This window comes from Sinocyclocheilus rhinocerous, unplaced genomic scaffold (genome assembly GCF_001515625.1).
Source record: "Sinocyclocheilus rhinocerous isolate Xijiao unplaced genomic scaffold, SAMN03320098_v1.1 scaffold228, whole genome shotgun sequence".
NCBI lineage: Eukaryota > Metazoa > Chordata > Actinopteri > Cypriniformes > Cyprinidae > Sinocyclocheilus > Sinocyclocheilus rhinocerous.
In genome coordinates this window covers 198,566-223,274 of record NW_015634565.1, presented here as the reverse complement: position 1 = coordinate 223,274, position 24,709 = coordinate 198,566, and the positions used below count along the sequence as shown (strand labels likewise).

The window sequence follows — 24,709 nt, the reverse complement described above, 5'->3', positions numbered from 1 at the left end:
TACACACACACACATTCACGTATACACATATATATGTGTGTGTGGTATCTGAAGTTATAATTATTTTCTTTGAAGTTAAAAGGACTTTTTACCCGGAGGAGTAGTCATAGATTGAGTAAATATTATATAAATATTTAATGCAATATATATTGATATGATATTGCTTGAAGAGCTTATCATCTTTTGAAATGTATAAATTTTTTAGTAATAATATATTATCACCCAGCAATTATATTTAAAGTTGAACATATGATACATTCAACTTTAACTGCATACAGTACTTATATTAAAGGGTTAGTTCAGCCAAAAATGAAAATTAGGCTGCGTTTTACTCACCCTCAAGGCATCCTAGGTTTACCTTATATTTTATCTCCTTTTGAATTATGAGTCAGAAATGAACCGTTTTCGCATTTCGTTTTAAAGCAGATCCATCAAATGTTCAAGACTCTCCTTTTGCTTTTTCTGTTTGTTCACCAGCTCGAGGATCAAACAGCTTTGCGCTGTGTTTGCGCTGCTCTTTGAGCCGGTTAGTGTTATCTAGTTGAGTTTTAATGCAGGGTCTTGATCTTTAGCTTGAAATTCAGTCATTAGAGCTCCGTTCTCTCCAGCAGATCTCTGGTTGATTAGAGTTCTTGTGTGCGGGGATTTGTCCGCAGTAATTGGAGCTCTATATATATGCACAGTCTGCACTCGCTCCATGTGCTCGGCGGACGAGAGCCGTCCCACGGGAACCACTGAACAGATTCATTATGGAGTCTCACTGCTGCGTGAGATGTGTTTGCTCCCTTCTGCCACATATTCGCTGATTTGCGCGCGCGCACACACACACACAGACGCTGCCAAATGGTAGATGAGAGGCATTACTGCAGAGTGTGTTCAGGGGCAGATCTCTACATGCCTTTTATTTACCCACATTAGGGTGTCTATTTTTTCATTTGAGGGGTCATGAGTATAATTTCTATTTCACGGATTTCTTGCACCTTTTTGCTTTTTGCCACTTGACTGAATGTCAATTTAAATACGGGAAATTAATAGATTGGTTGACTCTATAAAGGAAGCAGAAAGCTGCCACCACTGCCATTCCAAAGAGATGCGTTCTCACTCATTTGGAAATTTGAGCCAATAAATCCCGTCATTTGAACTGAAGGAATGCAACACCCGCTGAGTACAACGATAGAGCTTGAAAGATCAAAGACAATTTTTAATATAACTCCGACTGGATTCGTCTGAAAGAAGAAAGACATATACACCTAGGATGCATCGGGGTGAGTGAAACGCAGCCTAATTTTTATTTTTGGGTGAACTAACCCTTTAAGTGTTGTGCAATATATAGAAAAACTCAAGTGCTTAATGTGTTTATATTCTCGCAGAATTTACTATATGTGTGTGTGTGTGTGTGTGTGTGAGTGCATGTATGTATATATATGTATATGTATATGTAATTATATTATCACCCAGCTCAGCTAAATGTGACTATAAGCCATGAAGATATTAATATTATAAGCATTACCGTCATGATTTTGTCAGGCTGCTTTGAAACTGTGCATTGTGAAAGGTGCTATACAAATAAAATGTACAATATATTAATAAAAATGTATATATTTATTAATAAACAATATTTACCTACATATAATGTTGACAGAAAATGTAAAATGCCACACTGGGACTTTATGAACAGCTTTGCGTGACAAATGAAATGAATCATTGGATCTTGAATCTTTTGATTTCAAGATTCATTGTAAAGTGCCATTTGAAAGAATTGATTGAAGAATTGAATTTGAATTTGAAGAATTGAAAGTAACTCCCAACCGTAGTAAAAGCAATGCAGATACAGGCATACATTTACAGATTTGTCCTTATTTTCTTTCTTAATGCATTTTCCCTGCTTGTATTTGGATCAGTTTTTTTGGGCTTGTACATTTTAAATGTGTATCTACTTAAAAATTATTGTAAATGTTGATGACCTTAAAGGTAATAGACATTGACTAAATCCAGAAATTGTGGTCTTTTAATAGTTTGTGTGTCTTTTGTTGAGGCTCTCTCTTAAACTGTCTGGTCTAAATGCCCTCTGGAGTGTTAATTGAGCTGTAAATTTGACGGTGTATCAAGGTCTTCCATTGAAAGTGTAAGTGTGACAGGCTAATGGAAGAGGTCTTAAGAATGACTTGGATTGAAGGTCTTTTTAAAATCGAGCGTTTCTGATTGAAGTAACTGAAGATGTATTTAACTTGTCTTTGTGTGGTACGACGGACAGTCTCTAAGTGTCTGTTTTTATGTCACAGGGCTGCGCGTCCTGGAAGTGGTATTTTCCCTTTCATTATGCTCCGTTTGCCTCTGACTTCAAAGACATCAAGGGCATGTTCAGCGATTTTGAGAAAGGGACCAAACCGGTAATTTGAAACATATTGCAGCACTGAGCCAAAACACATCGTGCATAAGTGTTTGTGTGTCAGTGCATTGTAATTGTATTGCTGATGTGTTGACTGTTGATTTAACTCTGTGTCATCATATTTCCTCATTTGTAGTTCAAACCTCTGGAGCAGCTTATGGGTGTATTTCCTGCTGCCAGTGGAAACTTCCTGCCACCAACATGGAGAGCTCTGATGACGGACCCAGTGAGTGACAGATTTACCTCTGACCGCTGCTGCTGTTATGCATTTTAAGTGATAGAGAATGCAGAGCTACATTTGTTTTTTGTAATTTTGAGAATTTAATTAGATCATGAAAAAATGGCTGATTTTACCTAATCGTCAGATTTATTAGGGGCCAAGCACCTATTGTATCCATTTGTTTTCTTATTTCAGGTTGTGTTCATTCCATTATTTTCAGTAATATATTCATTTATAGCTATCATTAAATGTGCAAGACAAGCAATTTAATTTCTTTTTTTTATTATTTCTCAAAATGCAATTTAAAAGTTGCATTAAAAATCATTTCTATTCAATTTTTAAAAATATAAATCTTATTCCTTTTTTATTTTATTTTACTTTTTAATTAATCTTTTATTGAAAAAACTTTCTATTTTTTCTTTTATTTTTATATATTTTATTAATTCATCTTTATAATATTTTGTCTTTTTAATATTTTTTTGTATTTTGTTTTTATTTTTTTTATTTTTTTTTTTATATTTGTAATTTTTAATATTTTTGTATTTTTATTAATTGTTTGTATATATATTTTTTTATTAATCTTATTGATTTTTTTTATTAATTTTTATTGTAGATTTTTATTATTTTATTTTAGATTTTGGATGTAGTTTTTTTTTTTATTATTATAGAAAAATAAGATTATTATTATTATTTATTATTTATTTTATATTTTTCTTTATTATTTTGACATACATACTGCTCCATAATTGTGCACAGTAAGACCAGGGACATGTCTGAATGTAAATGGCATGAATTTTAATATACTTAATTTTTTTTTTTTATCTGTCTTTAACAGGAATCTTCAATCATTGATTTCTACCCTGATGACTTTGCCATTGATTTGAATGGGAAGAAGTATGCCTGGCAGGGTCAGCACTTAACTTTGAGCTTCACAGTCTGATTAGAAGCAGTGAGTACTGTATTATGCTTTCTGTCATTGTGATTTGCTCTTCTCCTCTCGACAGGTGTTGCTTTGTTGCCGTTTGTCGACGAGCGGAGGTTACGAGCAGCTTTAGCAGACGTCTACCCTGATTTGTCTCCAGAGGAGGGTGAGGCATATTCTTTTATAGACAAACAGTATAAAAGAAGTAATACTGCCTAGTCATGTTGCATTGTTTTTTCATTTAAAAAAAATAGTGTGTGCTTAAGTGGTTTATCTTTAGTGTTGTAACCTGACTGTACCATCCTATGGTTGTTTTCAGTGAGAAGGAACAGTCTAGGAAGTGATGTCGTGTTTGTGGGCAAGTCCCACCCCCTTTGTGATTTCATCCGGGAACTCTACTTTGCAGAATCTCATGAGGTATTGATCTTCCTCTGATTATAAAAACAAGATAATTTACATAAAATTCTATTTTATTTCAGTTTGTCATTAGTACTTTATTTGAGTGAAAATTAGAAATGTTGCCTTGCCAACTAACTGAAATTAGTTTTTTCGTCTTTATATTATTTAAAATTTCTATATAAAAGTTTAGAGGTGTGTATATATATTAATTTTATATTTCTAAAGTGAAATATAAAGTGTATAAATCTGATCTAAAGTGTTATCAATAATCCCTTAGTCTGAGGTTTAATATTCCAATCCTCTCTCTCAAGGCCACTGAGATCCCTGCAGAACTTTGCCATGGAATCCAAGGTATATTAAATCTAGATGAAGACCCTATTCTACCAGATAAGTAAGGAGACAGCACATTTATTTTTTTATTTTTTTATGCTTTTCCGTGTTTTGTCATTACCTGGGCGATGTCTGTTGAGGCACTTGAAACTAAAGCCTCACAAATCCTGTGAAACACCTTGTTTTTTTCCTCAGACCAGTGGAGTCGCCGATCCCAACACTGAGAGACATCAGCAGCAACAATGCTATTGGGTAAGAGTTGGTTTTACACATCAACCGATTATCAGCCAATCTCAAAGTGGTCAAATATCGTCTGATGCATAGCACTGATGATCAGTATATAGATCTATATTCTTTTTAAGTTGCTATTTTCATTTGGTTTATTAGTTTGTGTATCAGTCTGAGTCATTTGAGCTCTATGAGCTACTCAAGGACTCGTGTGTCAGGCATTGAAACATCGGCCTTGTCCTGCTGATATTTACTGGTTCCTCTAGAGGTCAGACATGGCATGAAACCCTGAGATGTTCAGCAAAAACTTTAGATGAAGTCTGGATTGATGCCATTCATCTGAATGGCTCTGGGATGAGATATATCCAGGCATTGCACTTAAATGTTTGTACTTAAATACTGATGGTTTCTGGTTGGCAGAATCCAATTCAAGGATCCGCAGTATGATGGTGGTTTTGTGTTCAAGGCTGTTGTCCTACCAGGGGCGAAGTAAGTGCTGCACTATTCAGTATTAAGACCTATTGAATACTCGCATGAAAGCGAGTTTGAATGGGATTTTCAGTGATGTTTTAATATTTTATATTTATGCATTACAATTTCTCACTTCAGGATCCCTAACAAGGTTCTTAAACCGGGTGATTGGGAGCAGAGTAACCGCGGCCCATGGAGACCTCAACTGGGATTCAACCCAAACCGCCAACAAGCCCATCTGGACCAATCGGCTTTCAGAAAGCTCAAGTAAGTGATAAAAATCCCACCCAATCCATCAGTTTATTTGGTTGAGTTCTTGCATTTAATGCTTTTAAGTGGTATTGTGTAAGAAGAAACCAAATTAGCACAATAGTCGGTATAAAACGGGCTAATTAAACATCTGGGGAATTCAGGCTTCAGTGACAAGAGATGAATTATGCATGGTGTTTAGAGGAGATGTATGCAGATGATGCCCACCAAAGACTTAATTTCTTAATGAAAGCTGTTATTGGGTTTGATTGGATGGTGCAGACAGATGTTCTTGGACTTCAGGTAGTTCTGTGATCTCTAATTTTTTATCTTTATTTCATTATTAAGACTTTGTCTGAATATTTGGCCTATTAGGGATATTTTGGTATTTTAGATCGGAGTTATCAACCTTTTCCAACCCAAAACAATGTTATGTTAGTGTTATTTATCTTATTATAGTATTTCTTAATATTTTTACTTGACCTTTTATATTTTTTTGTTTTAATTTTATTTTAAGTTTTAGTAATTATGTGCTTTTGTCATTTTTATTAGGTTTTAAATAAAAAAAAATATAATGAATTATTTTTCTGTTTGGCTTTTATTTCCATTTTAGTAATTTTAGTACTTCAACGTGAATCTTTGTTGTTTTATTATCATTGATATACTAATGTATAGTTTCTCTTGATGCTTTAAAGGGGTCATATGATGCGATTTCAATTTTTACTTTCTCTTTGGAGTGTTACAAGCTCTTGGTGCATAAAGAAGATCTGTAAAGTTGCAAAGACTAAAGTCTCAAATCCAAAGAGATATTCTTTATAAAAGTTAAGAGTCAACCACGCCTACCTAAAACGGCTCGTTCTAACACGCCCCCACATACCTACGTCATGATGTGGGAAGATTTGCATAACGCCGCCCAAATGTTCACGCAAAGAAAGAAGGCGTAACTTTTATTCTCGCTATACAATACTATCATTTCCGTCACACGCTTGAGGTATTCGGCCAATCACAACACACTCGATAGCTGGCCAATCAGAGCACACCTTGCTTTTCGGACCGATGAGCTTTGTAAAATGACGCGTTTCAGAAAGGCGGGGCATAGAGGAGAAACAATAATGTACAGTATGTGAAAAATAATGTGTTTTTTTTTTACCTTAAACCACATAAACACATTTCATTACACCAAATACACAAAATAACGTTCTTTTTAGCAGCATCATATGACCCCTTTCATTTAAAATCTATTCTAGTTTTCAATTTTGATTTTACAGTAATTTGATTATTTTTATCATTTTTAAATATGTCAATATATATCTATTTGTTGTATATAAATATCTCTCTATATATATCAGTTTGTTTTTATTTTAGTAGCTCAACTTAAATTTATTTTGTTTCAAGTAGTTGCCAAGTTAACATTTCTCATTTTAATTTTCTTTGAATTTAAAATTTTAAATGTATTAAATATTTTATTCCAGGTAATGTTCATTTTAAGTTATTCATCTAACACTCATATTGAATTTTATTTTAGCTTTATTTCAATTGCCAAAAACAATTTTTAATACTTTAATTTAATTTACTTACTGATAGCAACTTAACCCAAAAATCCCTCTCCTAGACTGTCAGCCAATTCTGGGACAGAAATATAAAAAGAAACAACCCATTAAATTTTAAAGTATTTAAGAATGAATTGTATACAATTTTTGAAAACCTCAATGACCTCCAGAGGCTAAAAACCCTGATTCTCAATGTATATAAACTTCCATTTTCTGTTAATGCTAATGTTTTCTCTTTCTTTTCAGTCACTATGTGGACAGAAATCAAGGGGTGGGTCTATTTGGCGCCGGCCCATCTTTTGAGGCTCAGCATAGGGGCGGTCAGTACAGCAATGCCCCGCCCCCCAGAAACTATCAGCAAGGAAACTACTATCCACCCCAAAGAGACCATTACCCTCAAAACCAGTGTGAGTTTTACACTTTCCAAGAGTGAGACTGTGTCTGGTTGGAAATCATCTAATTGTTTTTTGTTTGTTTTTTTATGTAAAAATTTATGCAAGTGGTTTTCCAAAATTATTTCCAAAAATGATTGCAAAATGACAATATTCTGTGTACTGCATATCCCAGTAATCATTTGGATCTTAATAGCAGCATGAGCATACTTTTTTTTTTTTTTTTCTTCTTTTTTTCAACGTCCAACAAAGAAGATTGTTTATTGGTCAAATATCCAGCAAAAGTAACTTACTATGACATGCAGTTCCTCATACCAAGGATTTTGTCATACAGTCCACTCTTATTCCAGTGTCCCAGAGAATGTTCTTGTGTTTAAGCAGTGTTTAATACAGTAGTTTGGTGACACTGAGGCACAGGAGTCGCTCTTAACGTGTACAGTTACCTTCTGTCCTCCTCAGCATCTCTATCGCCCCCGTGAGCGGCTTCCGTCTCCTGTGCTGCTCTCCTCTGCCGTCACTTTGATGTGGCAATTTGCAAGTTGATGAATAATCGCATCTGTGGGCGAATGGAAGCCACCCTGCTGCCACTTGATGCAAATAGAGGTTTGGGGGTTTTCGCTGATCACTGCTGCTCTTCACTGGCCTGTGCGCTGCGGCCCTCATGCAAAACCCTCCAGTTAAACGTACAGCACGCTAACCGCCCTGTATGCCATTCATGCTTCTATGAATAAGGCAATCAGAGTAAATATTCAGGATTTTTTTTGCTTTCGATTCTTCAGCTGATCTGAGATTTGATTTGGGGTTTTTTATATTAGCTCCTTTGTTAGTGAATTTTAGTAGTGACTTGATGTCAATTTTGGGGTAAACTATTATTTTATTGATCCATCATTTTCTTCTATGTTACACAAAAAGAGATGTTTAGCACAATGTTCAAGCTGCTCTTTTCCGATATGATGAACATGGGTGGTGATTTGATACCAAACTCTAAAATGTTTTGGATTTTTTTTTTATATGGAAATTACTATTATTCAGCAATGATGCCATTAATTTTAACAAAAGGGATTTTAAAGACATTTATAATGTTACAAAAGATTTCCATTTCATATTAATGCTGTTCTTTTTAACTTTCTGTTCAACAAAGAATCCTGGAAAAAAAGTATCACAAAAAATCAGTTTACACAAAATATGAAGAGCAACACAACTGTTTTCAACACTAATAAAAATAAGAAATGTTTCTTGTTCATCAAATCAGCATATTAGAATGATTTCTGAAGGATTATGTGACACTGAAGACTGGAGTAATGATGCTGAAAATTCAGCTTAAATATTAAAAACAGAATATAAAATAAATAGAATATAAAATGTATTAGTTTTCACTATGGTTTTGATCAAGTAAATGTGTATATAAAAAAATCTTAGAGATCTTAGTTTGGTTTTATTCATGAGAATTTTATTTATTTTTTATTTTTTGGGATTGTGCAATCTTTATTTAATGTTATTGTTTGATTTCAGATTTCTTTCCATTAAAATAGCCTTTAGTGCTGACATTGCATTATGCAACCTTCTACTACTATGTCAGTGCTGATTTCTTTTTTTCTTTTTCTTTCTTTCCTCCATGATGATCCGTTTTTCTGTGATTACTGACTGAAGAATGTAGTACATGAGTCATTTACATAGTTTCTATGCAGATTCTTGTTGTCCTCCTTGTTGCTCAACAGCCACATTCACTTTCATTGAAAAGAGCAGCATGATCATTTTCCTAAATATCTCCTTTTGTGTTCCACCAAAAAAAAAAAGAGATTTTGCTTTTCTGCAATTGAACTTCTCCTTTAACACTTTCATCAGTCACGTCATTGCATTGATAAGCTCATGACGTTTTCTCAGACCGCTCTGCTGGTGCTGCGTTTCTCTAAAGGAGTGTGTCTGTGTGCTAGTGACCAAATCCTCGTTAACTTTTCCCAGCTCGCTGTCTTTTTCCCTCTCCCTCCTGCGGTGTCGGCTCAATGCGGAGTTCCTGCGACACACTGAAGGCTTTTGTTAACCCTAATCAAAACAGCTGGTGTTAAAGGACCAGCTAGTGTATTACAGTCCTGCGGTCTTCATTCTATGGATATTGATAAGCTGTATTGTAGAGGTTCATTACAGGCTCATTACAGAGATCAGGGTCCATCTGTGTGTACGTCTGTGCTCTGGGACGATGTAATCCCTTTGTTAAGTTAATGAGAACAGCGTTTACCGTTGTGTTTTTAATGCGTAATCCTATTTGGGCTTTGTGTCAACTGGCTTTAACTTCCCAACATTCAGTGTGTGGACTGCGGATGGTGTTTATTGAGAGCAGGATGAATTGGCTGTAATTTCGTTTTTCGTTTGACTGGTTGTGAGATGAGCCGGGATGAATTAGTGCTTGATAATGGAGGTGTAAGTGGGTGGTCCGGCCTCTTTCTCTCTCTGGTCATTAGATCTCATACTGGATTTTTGGAGGTGTTTATTGGCTGCCGAATTAAAAACGTCTAGGACGTCTGACAGCATCTGTTGATCATCACAGAAGAGTGTCTCTCGTCCTGCTTTTAAAGTGATGCGTATACAATAAAAGTTGATGAATGAAGACACTGTAGCTGAAATACACAACTACATTTTTTTTTTTTTAATGTTTGGTATCATTCACTTTGAAAAGTTATATCCAACTTTAAATCTCCATTATGACCAAAAAATGCAATCTGTACAAGCATTGGGAAAGCATTAGTAAAGTAGTTCACCCAAAAATGAAAATATAAACATTTACTCACCCTCAGACCATTAAAGATGTTAATAAGTTTTTCTTCATGGGAACAGGTTTGGAGAAATGTAGCACTGCATCACTTGCTCACCAATGGATGCTCTGCAGTGAATGGGTGCCGTCAGAATGAGAGTCCAAACAGCTGATAAAAACATCACAATAATCCACAAGTAATCCACACCACTCCAGTCCATCAGTTAATGTCTTGTGGAGTGAAAAACTGCATGTTTGTAAGAAACAAATCCATCATTAAGACTTTTTTTTTTTATGTCAAACCATTGCTTCTGGCCAAAATATGAGTCCTCTATCCATAATATTGCTTTCTCCAGTGGAAAAAGTCCATCTCCTGTTGTCTCTAACATCAAAATCCTCCCACATCTTTGTTTAGAACTGTTTTTGACTATTTTTACTTGTGAACTGTGCTTGATCTGTGCATATTTCTCTCCTCATTAAAATGAGATGAATTTTTCAATGGAAACAAAAGTTTCAAGTTAAAAACGCCTAATGTTTTTGTTTTGAAAAAACATGCAGCTTTTGCGAGAGGATCCATTGGTGAGCAAGTGATGCAATGCTACATGTCTCCAGATCTGATGAAGAAACAAACTCATCTACATCTTGGATAACCTGAGGTTGAACTCTGCCTTTAATGAACTTTAAAGGGTTAGTTCACCCAAAAATGAAAATTCTGTCATTAATTACTCACCCTCATGCCGTAAGACCTCCGTTCATCTTCGGAACACAAATTAAGATATTTTTGATGCATTCTGAGAGCTCTCTGATCCTCCTATAGACAGCAAGGGTACTACCACGATCAAGGTCCAGAAACGTAGCAAGGAGATCGGTAAAACAATCCATGTGACATCAGGGGTTCAATCGTAATATTACGAAGCTACGAGAATACTTTTTGTACGTGAAGAAAACAAAAATAACGATTTTATTCAACAATTCGTTGTAGTAGTACCCTTGCTGTCTATGGGAGGATCAGAGAACTCTCAGAATTCATCAAAAATATCTTAATTTGTGTTCCGAAGATGAACGGAGGTCTTACGGGTTAAGAATGATATGAGGGTGAGTAACTGACACAATTTTCATTTTTGGGTGAACTAACCCTTTAATGCGCCTTTAGGAAATACAAATACAAACTGTACAATACAGTCACGTTTAAAATTTGATTGCAGTGTACTTCCATAGACTTCAGTGAGTTACCGTAATTGTTTGATTTCTTCGTGAGCACAGACTAGAGAGCCGTTAACTGAATGCAACCTCTTTCCACAGCGCTTTTTTTCTTTTCTTTTTTTAATTAAGCCTTAGTCAATTAAATCAGGTGCATGCAACAATCTCCATTTCAAATATTGTTATTTAAAGTTAAAATTAAGAATTTGTTCTTTTAAGAGTTTTGTCCTGTTTCCTTGCTCAAAGAATGATTTTCACAACTTTTAGAACTTGCTAGAAAAAAATAGCTTTTAAATAAATCCCTCTGTGCACAAAGAATTCCTTTATAAGTGCATTACTGTAAATGCAGTTGTGTTTATTATTATTATTTTTATTATTTTCTGTATTAAAGCTCTGTTTGAATTGTTTTAAAGCCATAAAATCCCTTTGGCTTCCAAACAGGGAAATTATTTTGGTTTCTTTCCGTTGTTACTCCACCTTCAAGCCTACATTTGTAAATGACAGCTTTTTCTTTTGGGCTCAAGTTCTTGTCTTTGTCCCTCTCTCTCACACACACACACACACACACACACACACACACACTCATCTCTGCTCCTGCCCTATAAAACAAACAGCTCGGAGCCCCGCAGCTGCTGATCACCTTGGCAACGGCGGATCAGGAAAGAAGCCACTTGCTACTTTTTTTAAAGTCTGTCTTTGTGAAGGACCTGCAGCGCTGGAACTAGAGCACTTGAGATCGCCGCAGCGCCGGCTGATGAATGCTTATTTCATTTAGCACGGGAAGAAATGCAAATGTGCCACTTTTGACATCCCCCTCCCCCCTCCCAAACACTAAATCCTGTTCATATTACTGAACAACACAATTTACTTCATCTCTCAAACTGTTTTCCCTGAAATTGGAATCTGATACAAATTAGGTTAATGAATTCTATCTCATTTATTTAGCGTTAAGGCCTTTTACCCAGCTGTAGCCTGGTGTGTGGCGGTAGTTGTTGTTGTTTTGCTGCTTAATGTCAAAGAATGATTACAAATTTGATTTTATAGAAAACATCCCACTCAGCAGTGCTTCATGTAGCGTTTGAAATATTATCTTTAGACAGTTGTAACAGCTCTTCAGAAAATCGTTGTAGTTTTAGATTCAAGGTTCTGCATTAAAGCAAACAAATGGATTGGATAAAAATAAAAAATAAAGATCTGATTTTTTTTTATATATATATATATTCTGAGTGGTGATTGCCTATCCAAAACTTGCTGCTAAAATGCTAGGGTTTTAGTTGCTAGGACGTTCTAGCTGGTTTCTTAATGTCCTGGGTGAGTCCATCTTCAATGTAAATAGCTGGGAAGATATTTTACAAGTTTTCTTGAGAAAATAAATGTTTTTGGAGCTATAATTTTCAGTGTGTGGATTTTATTTTTATTTATTTATTTTTTACCTCAACCCAATTTTGCGAGGAATCTTAAGTCTGACCTTTTAGAAAAGTAAAGTCACACCTTTCCTCAAGACACAATTTGAGGAATCTTTTAGTAAATGCCACTAATAAAATTAATTGCCTGTTTTCATTTTCACAGATTCCAGACCACCTCCAGTGAACGCCGCCGCACCGTATCCTAGGTAAGATGTTTTCTCTGTACTCATGGTCACGTATGTTTGGTCCCGAAGGTTACGGTGCACCTGTGACAGTACATTTCCAGCTGATCTGGATTATGTGTCTCTACAAGCATACTAGGGCTGAAATGAGTATTCAACATTGACAACATCGACTATAAAAAAAAAAAAAAGATTTTTGACAAATGTTGTTGAATAGTCATTTGATCTCATGTGACCTAATGTAAGAGCCTGCAATAACACTGTTTGACCATTGGGGCACTGTAGCACAAGACTGTAATTCAGCCCAATGACATGCAGTCCAATAGAAGAAGACACGCAAAACCAAACCAGTAGAGTGTGGGAAAGTTTTTTTTTTTTAATTCTACAAACAGAAAATGCTGTCATGTGTAAACGTCCTGATATACTTAAGGCAACGTTTATTTTCGTTCCTCGGTTAGGGGTAAAAAAAAAACTTGGATATACGCAAACAGCGCTTTACTGTTAGCGAACATCCTGACGATGCTGGGAGTGGCATTTAGATGGAAATACATGCTGCACACTTTCCTCTAAATAACAAAATAAACACACAACAAACATGACTGGTGAGAAAACAGCAGCTAGGAAAGCATCTGATCATAGCGATGCGGTCATGCGAAGCTTTGCAATCGACTCTCCAGTAAACTTATGTTACGTTTATTTATTAAACTTTATGCAGTAGACCGCTTTAAAGCAAGCAGCTTTACAGTATTAAACATGAAAAACCGCGTCAGTGTCACTTTCAATTAGAATTCTAACTTGATTGTCTGATATACAGCAGCTCTACACATGTATATGATTATGCATAGAATATGTATAACTCAATATTTTACCGAACTGCAAAAGCTGACTAACAGGGTTTCCGTGGGTCCTTAAAGTCTTAGATTTAGTTGTATCAAATTTAAGGCCATAGGTCTTAAATTTGGAAATGGAAAGACAAGAATCACAATATGACTGATTAAACTATGAAAAAAATTTGAGCACTACATGTTTCACAGTAAAACTTGGCGCATTAAATAAAGGGAACTGACTGTCTTCAGAAAAATATAGAAGTTATTATTTTTTTTCATTTTACCTTCATTTAATGCCTAATAAAGTAGCATTTGTATGCAGCTGTTACCAGGGAAACTGCTATATTTCTGCTGTTCCAAAGTGCCGCCTACTGTTTAGACCGGGGTGAAAATTGACCCGTATTTTTACACAGTTGTAAATGTGAACCGGTGGATCGATAAGAAGCTAATATGCCTTCTAAATATCTAAACAATTAAGACAGCAAGATATATTTGGTTTTTAATTAACATTATAAATAATACTTTTGACTCGTCCCTTTTATTAAAAAACGGTTTAAAGGCTGAAATGTGAAGTTTATTTGTGAAAACCTGTATCTGAACTCTGTCATGTTTCTTACAGTCATTTTACGGTTTAACACGTTACCGTAGACATTACCCTACACAGCTCATACAGTATTCATTTAATTTTAGTCTTATAATACCTTTGAGTAGTTCACTTCCAGAACAAAAATTTACAGATAATTTTCAGAGTATTTCACAGATGAATCAGTAGATTATTCTAGTGTATCTGCAGGATTATTCAAATCAAATTTAAAGGAATAGTTCACTTCCAGAACAAAAATTTAGATAATGTACTCAACCCCCTTGTCATCCAAGATGTTCATGTCTTTCTTTCTTCAGTCGTAAAGAGATTGTTTTTTGAGAAAAACATTTCAGGAATTTTCTCCATAACATGGACCTCTATGGTGCCCGCGAGTTTGAACTTTCAAAATGCAGTTTAAATGCAGCTTCAAATAATGGTCGACCGATATTGTTTTTTTGACAGCTGATGCCGATATCTTGGAATGCAGGATGGCCGATATAAAACCGATATAATTTTATTTTAATTAATATTAGGTAACACTAATTTTACATACAGCACACAGTGGAAATGACATGAATATGGCAGTTGGCAAATGCATAAAGCGTAGCATAATTTGAAATTACAAGTTTAAAGTTTGTCGATCGCGCGTCTCCAGTGAAGCCGCCTCGAACGCATCGGCCAAACAGAAACTTATCGGCCGATGACGATATTTAAAAAAATTCCAAATATCGGCCGATATATCGGCCTTGGCGTTATATCGGTCGACCACTAGCTTCAAAGGGCTCTAAACGATCCCAGCCGAGGAAGAAGGGTCTTATCTAGCGAAGCGATATGTCATTTTCTTTTAAAAAAAAATTACAATTTATATACTTTTTAACCTCAAACGCTCATCTTGTCTAGCTCTGCGTGAACTCTGTGCACTCCAGTTCAATACAGTTAGGGTATGTCGAAAAACTCCCATCTCATTTTCTCCTCCAACTTCAAAATCGTCCTAAATAGTCCTACATCGCTGCAGAAGTACCGAAACAGTGTTTACAAAGTGGACATGCAAAGAAGGTCAAACTCCCTTTATAAAAAAGGTAAAACAGCGATTTAGGATGATTTTGAAGTTGGAGGAGAAAATAAGATGGGAGTTTTTCGACATACCCTAACCGTCATGAACCGGAATGCACAAGAGTTCACGCAGAGCTAGACAAGACAAGCGTTTAAGGTTAAAAAGTATATAAATTGTAAATTTGTTTTAGAAAATGACATATCGTTTCGCTAGATAAGACCCTTCTTCCTCGGCTGGGATCGTTTAGAGCCGTTTGAAGCTGCATTTATATTGCATTTTGGAAGTTCAGACTCGCGGGCTCCATAGAGGTCCACTATATGGAGAAAATTCCTGAAATGTTTTCCTCAAAAAACATAATTTCTTTACGACTGAAGAAAGAAAGACATGAACATTGTGGATGACAAGGGGGTTGAGTACATTGTCTAAATTTTTGTTCTGGAAGTGAACTATTCCTTTAAATTTGATTTGAATAATCCTGCAGATACACTAGAATAATCTACTGATTCATCTGTGAAATACTCTGAAGTGACGGAACAGACTCCAGTTACCTTTCCTCTCCCGGTGTTAGCGGTCTTCCTGTGCACGATACGAGTTATTGATGTTCTTCCTGGGGGGGCCGGACTGAATTAGTTTCTCTGCGTGCTAAACAAATGTTCTCTTAAAGAGGTTTGCAGGGCTTAATGAGGCAGCACTAATGCGGTTGCGCTTCACCGTCTCTTGTGCGCAGGGGCCGCACAGAGCCGCCATTGATTCTGGCTCCAGACCACTTCAGGGACTAATCGGCTTCTTTTGGTTCAACTTTTTAGGCCCGGCAGCCCATTGTGGCCCTGTGTCACCTTAGGTCAGTAGTTATTAGAGCAGAGTTTCTTTAACCGTTCGGGACGGAGCCGAATAAAACGCACAAGGAACCTTGAGGAGGGATTATGGATTCCTCAGGAAGATTGTGAACTGTGTCAGTAATGAGGGATGCTGATGTCCAGCTCTCTTCTTTAGAGAACGATAGATGTTTGGGTAGGTGAGCTGGTTTACGGTCGAGCACAGGTTACAGCCGTGTTATTTGGAGCATTCAGGAGACTTTAGACTAGTTTTGATGGCGATGAGTGAAATGGGAATCAAAGAACGAGCTGGCCTTTGCATTTCAAAGCCACTTGAGCTGAAATCTCATTATTTGTACTGCTGGATGGGAGATTTTTGTGGTTTCAAATGAAAGATTAGGGTTTCCGTGGTCTTGGAAAACTAGAAAATATCAGGGAATGGTAAAAATGTGATCATTCAAGCCTCAAATAAGTCATGGAGGTTAATAAATTGTGAAAATATATTTAGCTAAATATACATACTGTTTAAAATTTTAGGGTCGGTGAGATTTTTGAAAGAAGGTGCATTTATTTGATCAAAAAACTGAAATATAATTTTTTTTTTTTTAAACGTATATTTGAATATATTTGAAGATGTAATTTATTGCTGTGATCAAAGATGAATTTTTAGCATCTTTACTTCAGTCTTCAGTGTCGCATGATCCTTCAGAAATCGTTCTGATATGCAGATTTGCTGCTCAAGAAACATTTCTGATTGTTATGGGTGTTGAAAACCGTTGTGCGGCTGAATATTTTTGTGGAAACTGATTCATTTTTTTTTTTTCAGGATTCTTTCAATATAAAGTTAAAACAAAATATTTGAAATTGAAAATTTTTAGTAATGTCTTTACTGTCAGTTTTGATAAATTACATCCTTGCTAAATATAACTACTTTTTTAAAAATAGAAAAAAAAGATATAAAATATTGGCTAGATTTAGATACTGTTAGATTTTGTTTTTTTTTTTTGTTTTTTTTAATTTAAGCATTACACAGTACTCTCAAATGACTGGAAATGAATCGGTAAGTCTCGGAATGTCTGGCAAACAATGTGGAAATTTATTTAAAGGGGTCATATGATGCGATTTCATTTTTTCCTTTCTCTTTAGAGTGTTACAAGCTCTTGGTGCATAAAGAAGATCTGTAAAGTTGCAAAGACTAAAGTCTCAAATCCAAAGAGATATTCTTTATAAAAGTTAAGAGTTAGCCATTTTACTTTAAACCGCATAAACACATTTCATTACACCAAATACACAAAATAATGTTCTTTTTAGCAGCATCATATGACCCCTTTAAAGAATGTTTTTTCTAGATGTTCTCTAGAAATATTTAAACCGATAGGAATTGTGCTTTTTTTCAGGAATTTTTTTTTTTTGCTACTTGCTCAGGTTGATTTTATTTTTTATTTTTCCTCTCCCTGCTGGAGCTTCCTGAAGACTTTTTTCTCTCTCTCTCTTCTGTGAGTGTTTAAAGTGACCATTGTGTTTGCTGAAGCGAGTGCTCTGATCGCCACAGGTTCCAGCATGGATCTCACGGTTGGGATCAGGCCATGCAGTCCCAGAGCACCGCGTACCAGCAGAACCAGCAGAGAGGACGAGGAGGATGGAGACCCCCTCAAAACCAGCAGGACAGCCGCAGAGGAGGACAACAGCAGGTCTGACCGCCGCCTCATCATTTCAATGAAAACACACAGGTGTAAAATCTCATGCTCATAGGAAGCTCTGCTTGTCTTTCAGGGGTCTGGACAGGGTTATGGGTTGCCTCCACCATCACAACGCAACAACTGGAACTGAACGCTCAGCCTTATGTGAAAGAAGCTTCTTATTTTCTATAACAAGCAAACATTGTCTTTTTTGGGCTGTTAATTTGTAAAGTTTTTTTTCTTGTTTTACTGACAAAATGTTCTTATGTACTGATTTTTAAGAATATGCCTGTAAAACTTATGAAATACACATAAGAGACAAGACTGCTGAGTTTTGCTTTTTTTCTTTGTTTGTGTGTTTTGTTAGGAATGGGTTAGGTACCCAATTTTTTATGCAGATCGATTTATAAACTCCTAATTCATAGCTGTGGTGAGCAGAGTCCGTTTTTGTATTGTCTATTTTAATCTTTAAATGAATATTCATAGCTTATTTCTTGCCAATTATAGATGCAGATCGACATTTTGAGAGTCTGTTTAAAATGAGTCTTGAATTAATGAATGGATTAAACGGTAATAATGCAGAGTGGACTAAAATGTACGAAAATGACCAACATGAGTAAATCTGCTGTTTTTAACAAGCTTTTGTTTTATTTTTGAGCTATTAGGCAAGTTTTTCGTTAAAATCATGTAAAATAAGATTGAGCAATGCAAAAATAAAGGTCGGTAACACAAATGATTGAAGTATATGTAATAATTTGGGAAACAAACTGTTTCTTATTAAATGTTTCATAAAGAAATGCATTTCATGAACGGTAAAAAAAAAAAAAAATAACCAGCACCGGCACTGCAACGCGCCGCGGCGACTGCTGCGCGCACAGGCTTCCGCTGTCCTGCTGCTGCGGCTGCGACGCTTTATCCTTCGCCTGGCGTTTCATTTTGTACCGGTGATTCTGGAACCAGATCTTGACCTGGGTCGGGGTCAGGTGAATCATGCTGGCCAAATGTTCCCTCTCCGGCGCCGACAGATACTTCTGCTGCTTAAAGCGGCGCTCCAGCTCATACACCTGCGCCTGAGAGAAGAGCACGCGCCGTTTCCTCCGCGGCGCCGCGTGTAAAGTCACCATAGATTTACTTGCATCCATGCCCGGTAATGTTCCCATGTTCATGCCCGCCGAGGGACCCATAAACCTGGAGACTTGAGAGAACAAGCAAATTAAATTTAACATCGATGCGTAGTTTCAAAACCTTATGCAGTGTTTGGAAGCCTAACACTAAAAAAAAAAAAAATTGTAAATAAAGCTTTTTACAAGAAAATAAAACAACTTTTTTTTTCAAAATTTCACGTTTAATTCAATGTGTTACTTGCCGTTTATTTGTGTTTATTTTATTAAATATACTAGCACTTTCTGAGTAAAGAGTGTTTCTGAAATATATTTTCGTTGTATTTGGTATGAAACTAAATTTAATTTAATATAAAATAAAATAAAAATAAATAATATTACATTTATAGCCCATAACCGATTATATATTGTTGACCTTTTTTTACAGAAAAAGTGTACAAGAGTACAAAACGTCCACATAGGCTAGGCCTATTATAAATTAAATCGAATGAAGATGAGAATTAAACAAAAATGATTTAAAATCCAAAACCGAAAAGAGAAAATAATTAAATGAAATTCTTTACTTTTGAACCATTTTCACTTAGAGATTGCAATACATTTCTCAAATAGTGAAAGAAAACGGCAAGTAACATTGAATTAAACATGAAAGTTTGAGGCCGAAATAAACGGATTAAGTACGTTCTTGTAAAACGTATAGCTACTGAAATAATCCGTTTTATTTACTAATATTTTTTACGGTCTCTATAGATACATAGATCGGCCTATTAATTTATACTAATATTTCATAATTATATTAAATGCGCAGGCTTCTGATGTGTAGGCTGTGGACTTGCATTATGTTATTTATTCTAAAGAAAGAAATATATTCAGAACAAATTCCATACGTCTCTATAATATGACAGCTTGACAGTGTGTAAACAAATGGCTAATTGATTTCTTGAAAAACGAGAGAATTACAGAAATCTTTGCGGTTCTAAATGGCAAAAGCCTTAATAACATGACCTTGTTACGGATATTGATCCGTTGAGGCATGCAGGATGATTCTGTTGATCGGACTCACTTGTCGGGTACCTGGGCTCCGGGTTCGAGCCGTACCAAGCCGTGGCCGTCGCGCCGTTCCTCATGCTCTCCTGATAGGACGGCAGGTCTCCCATGGTGCCGATAGTCCCGTTGCAGTATCCTCCCATGGCGCTGTGCGAGAACTGCGAGTGCGGCATGTGGTAGGTGTTATGGCTCATGCTGTGCTGCTGCAGGTTCGCCTGAGACACCTGAGTCTGTCTGTACAGAGGAGACGCCAGGCACGCGCTGCTCTCCATGGCTGCAAACTTCTTGAAGGTCTCCTCGATCGGGCTCAAAATATCGCTCACTGAGAAAGGCGTTGAGTGTTTGGGGCTCAAGGACATGGTTCAGCCCGCGAGCGAGTTTGCTGAAGCTGCCACAAGCCCGTGGATGCGCGCGCTGCCGCCAGACGCCAAGTGTCCGCCGTGCGTAACCGCGTTCTCCGAGGTCCGAGTGTGCGTCCTGGAGAAAGAGACGAGTCCTGGACGCTCTTATTTCTGCCTTATTCCCATCAGACTGCGGGTTTACGACAAACACGGGGGGCGGAGCGACGAGCCAAACGAGCCATTGACATCCTAGTAATTGAAGAAAATACTCATGGAGCGAAAGATGCGCAAAGAATGCCATCAGAACGGCTCCGCTCGCAGATTTGTATCATTTTGAGCTTCCAAGTGGCGTCAGCTTTTTTTTTTTTTTTTTTGCATCAATCTATCTAAGCTTTCGCATTATGGTAAGTGGCAAAACATCGGAGGTTTCTTTTTATACGAACTTGAGAGCTCGGTTTGACATGCAATGCGTCAGAATCGGACGCTCAGGTTGAACAATTTCGCTTGTGATGATAGTTCATGCTAAAATCACAAGGATGACATATTTATTTGGTTTGAAATGACGGCACCAAACCAGAACTATAATTCAGTGCGTTCTTATTCAACCTAGAAAAAAAACTCTAAACTAAATAAAGCAATTTATACACAATTATGAAATCATTTGAAACGTTTTAAAACTATTCTCAAAACACAAATGTGGTTTAGTAAAGTATTCACGCGTATTTGTTTTTTATGACAAGATCATTCATGATGCAACAGCCAATTTAAAGTTTATTGCTAGAATTGTGGGATTGTTCAGTATGCAAATTGAGGACCCTTTAACCCTGTAGAATATGAAGTCAGAGGGCATGGCCAACAACCACAAAACACAGCCGTGTGTCTCCAGCTCCACAGTCCGCAGAGAGCAACCTGCAACTAAAAAAGCGAAGGAAAAAGTTCTAAATATTGAATATTCCTATAATTCCTACATTCATTGCCTTGGATTTCTCAGGAGTCAAAGGCAGAGGTTCACAAATACAGCAGGTAATCAATCAATATGTGCTTGTTTATAGTTGTATAGGCCTAGTGAAATAAGAAATGGTCTGGACAAAAACACTAAGCAAAGCATGTTTTACTGCATGCTTCCCAGCAGCGGGGCAGAATTTTGTTTATTCGAAACAAAACAACAAACAATTTTTTTTTTTGTAAACGAACGAATATTTCCGATGTTTATTTGGCCGTGTAATCTACATATTATACGCGCGCAATTAAAGAAATGAGATACAGAAAAGGTAATATTTTATTTATTCAACCACAACTGTGGTAATGGAAAATAAAGCATGTTTAAAACGCCACCACGAATACAAGTCCTGAAACAGTTGCATGATTTCTATATAATGTCATGAAACATTTGGAAAGGTCAGAGGCGTGTGGCGCGCAGCTCATGCAATGATGTAAATAAATGACACGGGTTATCTACATTTTTAAACACACGCAGACCTGAAAGGACTTCATTTTAGGTGCGTTTAACCTCAGAAATAAACTGGATTTGTGCAATTTAACAGACCTTCCAAAACAATAAAGTACGGTTTTAATTGTTTGCGTAAAATACGACGAGAACAAACAACCTCACATGAATTTATTGCCTACTCTGTTATTTTTGTTTGTTATATTAGCTTTAATATTTCAAAAGATGTAAACCATGACTTTTGTTATCTCAAAAACACCTTTAGCCTATTGACGGTTTTATTTTCTGCGCGTAATTAAATCATAAATCAGTTGTTAAATATTTGTAGCTGAGAGGTCCAGATCGGAAAGCAGAAAACAACGACTTTTCTTTGTTTAATCGCCTTTATTTGATCCTCCAGAGGCTTGTGCACGGTGAATCTCCAGGTGTACGTGTGGCACCGTGGCGCTCTTGAGGACGCATTCCAGCCTGTGATGAGGTGAAAGGTTCAACGCAAGTGACAGAGCACTTAAACAGCCTTTCTTCTGCTGCCTCCCGCAATTAATGTTATTGGAGGACTGAAATGATGCTAATAGTTCGACAGAAAGCCTCTGGCAGGGTGGAAACCCAGTTTGCCATTGCATTTGAATAGAATCGCGTTTATTAAAATGTGTAAGTTAAGGAGAATTCCCTGCAGTGATTTCAAATGAGGTAAGGTCTGAATGAATGTTAATAAAATCATTAGCCCTTGGAACTGTTTTAATGCCTCTACATGTTTCTTTATGAGCTCCGCGAACAGAATTGTTTGACCTAATAAAGACTCGAACTGAGTTGTACACTGTAAAAAAGAAAATCTGTGACATTTACGGTAAAATACCGGCTGCTGTGGTTGCCAGAACTTCACCGTTAAAAATATGGTAGAAACATTTTAGGTTTTACAGACTTATCTTAAATTCACAATAAAAAAACGTATTTCAGTTAATTGATGTAATGTTCATAAACCAGCATATTGAAGTACTACTATCTGTTTTAAACCATTGAAATGCTGATAACCACCAAAAACAGGTGGTGATGAGAAAGTCACATGATGAACCAAAGCTCATCACAAACAGCTCTTCCACAAGCTGAAAAGGAAAATACTAATATATATAGATAGAAGGTGCACAGTGTCATTCACACAAACACTAAACTCCAACATGGTGACACACATGATACTGAAATAATGCAGTAAACATTAGTTTAACAACATTAGATGTAAGATGCTTGTTTATAGTTGTATAGGCCTAGTGAAATAAGAAATGGTCTGGACAAAAACACTAAGCAAAGCATGTTTTACTGCATGCTTCCCAGCAGCGGGGCAGAATTTTGTTTATTCGAAACAAAACAACAAACAATTTTTTTTTTTGTAAACGAACGAATATTTCCGATGTTTATTTGGCCGTGTAATCTACATATTATACGCGCGCAATTAAAGAAATGAGATACAGAAAAGGTAATATTTTATTTATTCAACCACAACTGTGGTAATGGAAAATAAAGCATGTTTAAAACGCCACCACGAATACAAGTCCTGAAACAGTTGCATGATTTCTATATAATGTCATGAAACATTTGGAAAGGTCAGAGGCGTGTGGCGCGCAGCTCATGCAATGATGTAAATAAATGACACGGGTTATCTACATTTTTAAACACACGCAGACCTGAAAGGACTTCATTTTAGGTGCGTTTAACCTCAGAAATAAACTGGATTTGTGCAATTTAACAGACCTTCCAAAACAATAAAGTACGGTTTTAATTGTTTGCGTAAAATACGACGAGAACAAACAACCTCACATGAATTTATTGCCTACTCTGTTATTTTTGTTTGTTATATTAGCTTTAATATTTCAAAAGATGTAAACCATGACTTTTGTTATCTCAAAAACACCTTTAGCCTATTGACGGTTTTATTTTCTGCGCGTAATTAAATCATAAATCAGTTGTTAAATATTTGTAGCTGAGAGGTCCAGATCGGAAAGCAGAAAACAACGACTTTTCTTTGTTTAATCGCCTTTATTTGATCCTCCAGAGGCTTGTGCACGGTGAATCTCCAGGTGTACGTGTGGCACCGTGGCGCTCTTGAGGACGCATTCCAGCCTGTGATGAGGTGAAAGGTTCAACGCAAGTGACAGAGCACTTAAACAGCCTTTCTTCTGCTGCCTCCCGCAATTAATGTTATTGGAGGACTGAAATGATGCTAATAGTTCGACAGAAAGCCTCTGGCAGGGTGGAAACCCAGTTTGCCATTGCATTTGAATAGAATCGCGTTTATTAAAATGTGTAAGTTAAGGAGAATTCCCTGCAGTGATTTCAAATGAGGTAAGGTCTGAATGAATGTTAATAAAATCATTAGCCCTTGGAACTGTTTTAATGCCTCTACATGTTTCTTTATGAGCTCCGCGAACAGAATTGTTTGACCTAATAAAGACTCGAACTGAGTTGTACACTGTAAAAAAGAAAATCTGTGACATTTACGGTAAAATACCGGCAGCTGTGGTTGCCAGAACTTCCCCGTTAAAAATATGGTAGAAACATTTTAGGTTTTACAGACTTATCTTAAATTCACAATAAAAAAACGTATTTCAGTTAATTGATGTAATGTTCATAAACCAGCATATTGAAGTACTACTATCTGTTTTAAACCATTGAAATGCTGATAACCACCAAAAACAGGTGGTGATGAGAAAGTCACATGATGAACCAAAGCTCATCACAACAGCTCTTCCACAAGCTGAAAAGGAAAATACTAATATATATAGATAGAAGGTGCACAGTGTCATTCACACAAACACTAAACTCCAACATGGTGACACACATGATACTGAAATAATGCAGTAAACATTAGTTTAACAACATTAGATGTAAGATAAAGCCCTAATGTACACAACTGATAAGGAAAAACTAAGAAGAAACATAGTTATTTCAACTAAAAAACATAACATATGAAGTGTCATGCAGGGAATTCTGGGAGTGTCAATTTACGTTTTTTCACTGTAAATTATACAATGACTTTTTCTTTTTCACTTCCAAAAACCGTAATTTTAACAGTATTTTACTGTAAAATTACATTAAATGTAATTACAGTTATTCACC

At 36.3% G+C, this 24,709-nt stretch overlaps 2 protein-coding genes across 4 annotated transcripts in view; one reads left to right on the top strand and one right to left on the bottom strand.

Annotated features, from left to right (window-relative positions):
• xrn2 (5'-3' exoribonuclease 2) overlaps positions 1-17,969 on the top strand; it is a 35,019-nt gene extending 17,050 nt beyond the window's left edge. For 2 of the 3 annotated variants that reach the window (XM_016559926.1, XM_016559925.1), the window contains 13 exons: positions 2,283-2,390; positions 2,526-2,615; positions 3,445-3,517; positions 3,614-3,697; positions 3,851-3,948; positions 4,242-4,321; positions 4,456-4,512; positions 4,909-4,977; positions 5,098-5,226; positions 7,005-7,165; positions 12,669-12,711; positions 17,519-17,657; positions 17,740-17,969. In XM_016559926.1, coding sequence (XP_016415412.1) covers positions 2,283-2,390; positions 2,526-2,615; positions 3,445-3,517; positions 3,614-3,697; positions 3,851-3,948; positions 4,242-4,321; positions 4,456-4,512; positions 4,909-4,977; positions 5,098-5,226; positions 7,005-7,165; positions 12,669-12,711; positions 17,519-17,657; positions 17,740-17,796 — 1,188 coding nt within the window. In that variant the 3' untranslated portion in view covers positions 17,797-17,969. The remainder of the gene's footprint in view (positions 1-2,282; positions 2,391-2,525; positions 2,616-3,444; positions 3,518-3,613; positions 3,698-3,850; positions 3,949-4,241; positions 4,322-4,455; positions 4,513-4,908; positions 4,978-5,097; positions 5,227-7,004; positions 7,166-12,668; positions 12,712-17,518; positions 17,658-17,739) is intronic. The other variant, XM_016559928.1, reaches the window with a different exon arrangement.
• A 479-nt stretch (positions 17,970-18,448) lies between these two features.
• Positions 18,449-20,190, bottom strand: nkx2.4b (NK2 homeobox 4b). The gene is made up of 2 exons (XM_016559944.1): positions 19,827-20,190; positions 18,449-18,840 (listed from the first exon to the last, which is right to left on the bottom strand). The coding sequence occupies exons 1-2, from the start codon at positions 20,167-20,169 to the stop codon at positions 18,449-18,451; spliced, it is 735 nt and encodes a 244-aa protein (XP_016415430.1). The 5' UTR covers positions 20,170-20,190.
• Positions 20,191-24,709: the final 4,519 nt, after the last annotated feature.

Coding starts and splice junctions, on each gene's coding strand:
- nkx2.4b (XM_016559944.1), bottom strand. CDS start 20,169: ATGTCCTTGAGCCCCAAACACTCAACGCCTTTCTCAGTGAGCGATATT. Junction 18,841..19,826: donor GGAGCCCAGGTACCCGACAA/GTGAGTCCGATC, acceptor TGTTCTCTCAAG/TCTCCAGGTTTATGGGTCCC.